The 6,925-nt window shown below is 47.2% G+C and overlaps 1 protein-coding gene across 1 annotated transcript in view; it reads right to left on the bottom strand.

Annotated features, from left to right (window-relative positions):
- Positions 1-215: 215 nt before the first annotated feature.
- Sfrp2 (secreted frizzled related protein 2) overlaps positions 216-6,925 on the bottom strand; it is a 7,290-nt gene continuing 580 nt past the window's right edge. Inside the window, exons 1-3 of the mRNA XM_028894279.2 lie at positions 6,780-6,925; positions 4,516-4,596; positions 216-789 (exon numbers count right to left, since the gene is read on the bottom strand). The exon at positions 6,780-6,925 is cut by the window's right edge and continues 580 nt beyond it. Coding sequence (XP_028750112.1) covers positions 485-789; positions 4,516-4,596; positions 6,780-6,925 — 532 coding nt within the window. The 3' untranslated portion in view covers positions 216-484. The remainder of the gene's footprint in view (positions 790-4,515; positions 4,597-6,779) is intronic.

Below are 6,925 nucleotides of genomic sequence, written 5' to 3'. Positions count from 1 at the left end.
AGGGAGCTGAGGAAGAGGTTGAGATAACAGCCAGCTTTATCTCAACCAAGTCTGAGACCCACAAGTGTAGACCACAGAGGAAAAACCAAACATTTGCCTGACATGGCAATCTGAGTGCACAGTATAAACCAACGGACTGACCGAAGAGGGAGCGTGCCTCTCAGGCCGCAGTACTACCTATTCAAAACTAACCTTAAAATGAGCTGTTTTAAAACTTCATAAAAATAGTCACGATTTTATTAGTTTGGATATTTCTACAAGATCCGGACGGGCTTTCGCTTTATGTGAAGACAGCTATCCATTCCCGAGGCCGCCGAGGGCCTTATAACTCAGGGAATGTTAGGGGCACACACATGCAAGAGGCAGGGCAAGTTGGAGTTGGAGCGTTCGGGATTGTGCTTGGGACACCGGAAGTGAGTTCGCAGAGCGGAAGTGGTCCATGGAGCCCTGGGCCTGGCTAGTCAGAAGCCACCCCACTAGCAAATTAGCACTGCAGCTTGCGGATGCTGCGGGAGATGCGTTTGAATTCTCTCTGGCCCTTCTGCCACCGCTTCACTGAGGTGATCACCAGCTCCCCACCCTGTTTCTGTCCCATGACCAGATAGGGCGCGTTGATGTCGTTCATCTCCTCACAGGTGCACTGCAGGCTGTCTTTGAGCCACAGCACCGATTTCTTCAGGTCTCTTTCAGACACACCGTTCAGCTTGTAAATGGTCTTGCTCTTCGTCTCCAGGATGATTTTGGTGTCTCTGTTGATGTAGGTTATCTCCTTCACTTTGATTTTCAGTGCTGTGAAGACAAGCGGGGGCAGGAACAACACAAAACACGGGTTAGGATGAGGGAGAGCTGTGTCGATTGTTAGCTTGGCTGCCTGTTGGTCTATAACCAGAAAGACTGTCAGGGGTTGCATGTAGGGGCTTTGGCTCTGGGAGCAGTAGGTGGCTCCATTTCCAAAGTCCCAAAGCATTGGCTGGGCATTTTGTTCCACATCAGCCATCCTTTCAGAACATTCTTGCAGGACTCAGGTAACTAACTCTTCTTCTCACACCATGCAGTTGTGTTGGTAAGCCCCTTGGCATGGGGTTCTTGCTACCCTCAGCAAATGACTGCCCTACCGGAGGAGACTTCAGCACGGGGTGAAAGGCCTAACTCTTAGGTGAAACGTGAGCCTCCCAGGCTGCCAACGTTAAACTGGGTTTATTGTGTCACAGAGGTTTCTGGACAAACCTGTGAGGAAATGGTGTCTCAGTCACTGTTTTCTGAAGGACAGATTACAGGGAAGGAGAATGGATCTTGCAGCTGCTTTTGATTTGGGAAAGTAACAAGGAGGAAGAAATATGCAAGTCTCTTTTTTAAGAGCACAACATGTTTAGCCATAAAAGTCTTTTCTGAAGACTCCATCCTTATGTGCTCTCATTTGCCTGGCCAAGGCCAAGGCATTTACAGATCATGTATGTACTGTTTCCAAAATGTGTATGTAGAGTCATTAGAACGTTAAGACCCCAAAGTAAGTTGTTTACTATAAAAGACACGTTTTATAGCCATGAACACTAGGCTTTGGGAAATACACACGCTGGGATTAAATTTCAGGACTCCACACATGCAGGAAAAGGATAGAGTTTTCAGGTTAGAAAGGGTCATCCCATTAAAAGCTCATTAGTACACAGAGATGCAAATTGAGAGAAGGGTCCATGACTTGTACCAGGCCACCCAGGTAGCTTGTGTCCCAGCTTAGTCCCCAGAACCCTTTCTACACTAGCTCCGTGTTCTTCCAGGCAAAGTCAAATTCCCATCCTCGTGAAGCATTAAGTCACTCAACTCCAGTGTGTCCGAAGACTCTTGGTGCCACCGACAGCTGCAGTAGATGACACGCGTGTGTGACTTCCCAACTTTGATGGGGTTTAATGCATTGTTTAAATTAGTAATAGTGGAGAATTGTGTGTGTGTGTGTGTGTGTGTGTGTGTGTGTGTGTGTGTCTTTGAGGTTTTCTTTTCCTTAAAAAAAAAAAAAACAATTCAGATGAGGAACTCAACTGAGCTAGCTTTCCAGACAAAAAGGAAAGGATGGTTACTTCACCCAGCAAAGCAAGGGTGCTGTGACTTAGTGAGTGACAGGTTTGTCTGATACGGTCCTCATCTGAGCCACAGGCTCCTCAGGGTTTCAGGAATAAGCCACATGGAGATGCCACATGTTCTTCTGTCTCTAACAGGGATGGGAGGCCACCATAGGGGTGAACTGAGCTGACTACACGTGAGCAAAGAGTGTCGTCTCTAACACAGACGGCGCCAGTGCAAGGCTGCCTCTGGTCAATGGGACACTCTTGAGCTTCAAACACCAGAAAACAAAAACAAAAACAAAACTATGATTTTGAGCTGGAAGGAGGTGTCTTAATTACCCTTCTTTAGCTCTAAAATATATATCACGGGGGAAGTGGGATTCCTCCTTAGACTTGAAGCTGAAACAAAACATAGGGAATTAAAGGCCAAAATAGCATTCTTGCTCTGGAAGGTGTGAATGGGGACACCGGGTATGGTAGGAAGCACAGGTGACAGTCCCCCACCCACCCAGCGGCACGCCACCATGGAGGGAAGGAGGGGCTTCCCAGTTCCCTGTTTCCAGTGTGGGTGGGGCGGGGCGTGCTGTGCCTGCTGCTGGTGCGGAAGTAAATAAGCTTCATTGGTCAGCCTGTTCCATCTCCGATTCCCCAAAGGACAGAGACAAAATGGACCACGCCTTCATTGTCCCTATCTGGGGACAGAGGGCAGATCTCCTCATTGCTACACTGTACAGCATATTCACACTGCTTCTTTGGCTCAGATCTTCATAGTGGCGTTTTCAGTAAGTTTGTCTTCTGTGAGGTAAGCCACAGAGCAAGCAAGTGGTGTGCGTGTGGGTGCGCGCGTGGTCTCCTAAATGTATCTGCTTGGGAGTCCCACGAAAGTCAGAAGAGAAATTTTATGTGTGGTATAAAGAGCGTGAGCTTCCAGGAGAAAATACTTCATAGAACTGTAAATTTTACTAAATAATCATCTGACTTATGGCAGTGAAGGACTGGGGTTTGGGAAGATGCTCGAGACTGAAAATTACCCACCACTGAGATAGTTTGAGGCCTGTATGTTTGAAGACAGACATATGAAACTTTATAGGCCCCATGCGTGGCTCCTCCTGCTAGGGGAAGTTGTTAGTGAGGACCTGGAGTTTTACTCTGTCTGTCTCCTTCCTCAACAGTGTTAAGTCTCTCCTTGTGTCGGGGGTACAGTTCAGGAACCAGCCAAGGTTCAACTCAGGACGCTTCCTGAAAAGATCTGAAGTGGACGAAGACCGGCGACCAGGGCTGTTCACAGTGTTAGGGACATGACTCAGCCTGAGATTTCAACAGTGGCAACCCGGACCAGTGTCCTCAGTCTGAGGGACGTGTGGAGTGTGCAGAAATGTTCACATGGATCTGTTAGACTCCATGCTGTTTGGTAGACCAGTGGCCTTCTATGTTCACCAATAACTTCCCACTTTTGACTGAATAATACCCTTAAGGGATACCAACCCCTCTAATACAACCAAAGGTGCCTACCATTGGAGTAGGATTAAAACAACAGTGCATTCTGGGTGAGGCAGCAATCTGGTAAAGTCCCTGGCCGCTCCTGCTTCTGATTTTGGCATTGCCCCTGTGTCTGGCTAGTCTCCCCCTTCACCTGGGGGCTTGAGGACAGCAGGTGGTGTTTTTTCGGCTAAAATCTGTCTTTCCTCCTATAACCCCCTAAGGGCAGTGACTTACTGTCTGTGGTCCTTGGCTAACATCACTCATGTGTTACTTCGTGCATCCCAAGCATCACAACCTCCGTCACCTAACTTGGAAAACTTTCTTCTTTCCTGACTGTAAAACCATGACCAATGTGTCACTCTGCGCTACACACAGAGTGAAAATACTGTCATTGGATGCTAGTGCAAGTGTTTATTTTGGGCCAGCTTAAGGGCTTGAATGCTTGCTGAGGGTCATATGTGCTTTTCTGTTCTTGGCGCACATCTCAAGCAATTGAAAAAGATAACATGGCACAGGATTCTGTGTACTAGCGCGTGCGTACGTACACATTCACACACATACACATATACACACACATACACACACACATACACACACACATATACACACACACACACATACACACACACATACACATACACACACACAGACACACACACACACACACACACACACACACACACACACACAAGCCAAAGAGAGATCAGAAGTTGGCCATTGTGCACTGGTAATCTGAGAAATTCCCATTGGATTACTGTCTAAGGAAACTGTGAACGTCATCCAGTGTAACTCAGTACGACAGGGACATGTGACAAGAACTAGGAACCAGTCAGTTAGGCAACTTTAGGGAGCAGGAGATGTGGTCCTGTCTCACCTAGCCTCATCTGGAGACTTCTTACTGATTTACACTTTTAACGTTCCCTGGTCCATAAAACTTGGGTGGACGTGGTATCTGGCAGTGGTGGCGGTTACTTACCAAAATCATTTTTACAGAGAGTTTCCATAATGTCATTGTCGTCGTCGTTTTTAGTTTTGCAGGCCTCGCACACCTTCGGAGCTGGAAACGTGAAAAGGTCTTTAGTGAGCTTGCTTCCACAGGAACAGCAGGTGGCGTTTGTAAACAACTCAAAAGGACGCAGCCAGACCAGAGCAGCCATTGTCCTGTATGACCCCCGTTTCTGCCTCCTCTATAAAAATAGGACCCCTCATTCCTAAGTGCTGCACTTGCCATTTCTGGTTGGGTGAAATGAGAATGGCCCATGTCCTGCTTTATTAGCACTGACCCCCCAAAAAACAAAAGGGGAGATGTGGGGAGGTGTGTGTTGCAAGACGACCCAGAGGTCGTAGCTTTTCAATTCATCCTCCTCGCCCCTTGGATGATTTCAGTCCTTCCCAAGTATCTAAGGAGAAAGCACCAAAAGATCCAAACCCTGGAGGTACTTGGGAAGATGGAGAGATGGTTCTCATCTGCAGGACATGGAGAAAAACCTTCTGATCAGCAGGGCGATAGGTCTGGGGGAATTTGCATGTATTTTTCTCATCTGGGCTGGGAAGGATGGCTAGTGTTGTGCTGTGGGGAACCTCTAGGGCCTGCTTGCATCTTGGAAGCACATCTCAGTAATTCCAACAGCCAGCTCTAACTGGCTCTCCTTCACTTCATGCTTCCTGCCAAGTTTGTGTTTGACTTACGGTTTATTTCATCATTCCCCTCCAGGTCCCTGGTACAGGTACTTGTTGCCCATCCAATGCAAGCCAACAGACCTGGAGACAAGCTGATCCAGATGAAGGAAAACTTTCTGTGGGCTTTGTCTGAGCAGACCCAGGATTTTTTGTTGTAAAAGAACGTATGTTCAGGAAGAAAAGACAACACTTTCCCCTCTACTTTATAAATATGCCTAATGCTATCTTTAAAACTTAGGTGTAATTACATAGGTTTTTACTAGTATGAAATTGGATATTCACACCCAGAAATTCCCATGGTGACTCACAATAGAAAAGTTATCAGATATTTAAAAATATCAAAGAGCAAAATTTGCAGGCATATAGACTTATTTTGCAGCAGGAAAGTGAATTTTGGAGAAAACACCCAGTGTATGTTTGGGTTGATAGTAGGAAGCAAAACAAAAGCAAACACAAAACGGCCTCAGCTCTACCCAACCCAAGAGAAACACTTCCAGTGGGGAGGCTCAGAATGTGTATGAAATGCTACCAACCTGTCTGTATTGGTTACTCTATGGTATATGTTGGACAAATGTTTGAAAAATGCCAAACATTTGCAATAAATTAGAAACCTAACCAATAAGATGATTGCAGACTCACGGTGCCTGCCAGGAAAGATGGCTAAACAACTTTGTATTTTCTTTAACTAATGATGTCTACAGGAAAACAATTAGAGATTGAAGGGGGTTTGCTGCTGAAGCCCTGAGACGGATTAGGAAGCCCCCTTTCTATCTCAGGGGGCCTAAATCAGCTCAGACACATTGGATACTTTTTCCTTTCAGGGAAAATATCAAGAGCCCATGAGGTTTTCATTGCTTTGATGGTTTTTGCCTATGAACTCCCCTCTTGTTTTCTAAAAACTTGAGGAGACTCTTCTGCATGATTTTCTCCAGTTAATTAAAACCACTCCTAAGATTAAAAAAAAAAAAAAAAAGCTGATAGTGACACACAAAAAAGATGATTCCTGGAGATTCCCTTTATCCTCTCTTCCTCCAACACCTGGGCAGTTAAAACCGACATCCAGTGCTCCACTCACTCCCAGCCAGCCTTCGTTTTATCTCCAAAACCTAAATTGGCAAAGGAGACAAAGTAGCTCAAAGGGCGGTCCGTGTGTATCGTGTGTTTTTGTCCCGTGGGACAAGAACGCGCAGAGAGAGAGGCTAAGCAGAAGCCTCTGGCCTGAGTGCTCATCCCCAGGACCCGGCCATGCTAAAGGCTTTCAGAAGCGAGGCCACAGAGCAAGCATCTCCAAACAAGAATTGGCACTTTTGTTTGGCTCAAATCCCTAAGGGGAGTTGTTGTTATAACCAGGGAGGGGTCTTGGCACAGCGGTGGATATCTCAAGTTTGGTACACGGTATGGCAACAGACTAGGGCAGGGAAGAGCTTCTGCCACATCTAAGGCTGGAACCCCCAGCCGGGACCAACGAAGCTGTAGAATGGAGGCTCCGGGGTTCCCCCGCCCCCAGTCCCAGCACCTCAGGCTAGTTGGGAGTGGGTGGAACGAAGAGAGAAGGCTTACCTTCCTCTGTCGCCGGCAGGAGGTGGTCGCTGCTAGCGAGGGGGATGCAGAGGTCGTTGTCCTGCGGGAAACGGTCGCATTCCAGCATGTCGGGCCAGGGGAAGCCGAAGGCGGACATGACCGGGGCGCAGCGATCCTTCACCTGC

This window comes from Peromyscus leucopus, chromosome 6, assembly GCF_004664715.2.
Source record: "Peromyscus leucopus breed LL Stock chromosome 6, UCI_PerLeu_2.1, whole genome shotgun sequence".
Taxonomy (NCBI): Eukaryota; Metazoa; Chordata; class Mammalia; order Rodentia; family Cricetidae; genus Peromyscus; species Peromyscus leucopus.
This window is presented reverse-complemented; position numbering and strand designations above follow the sequence as displayed.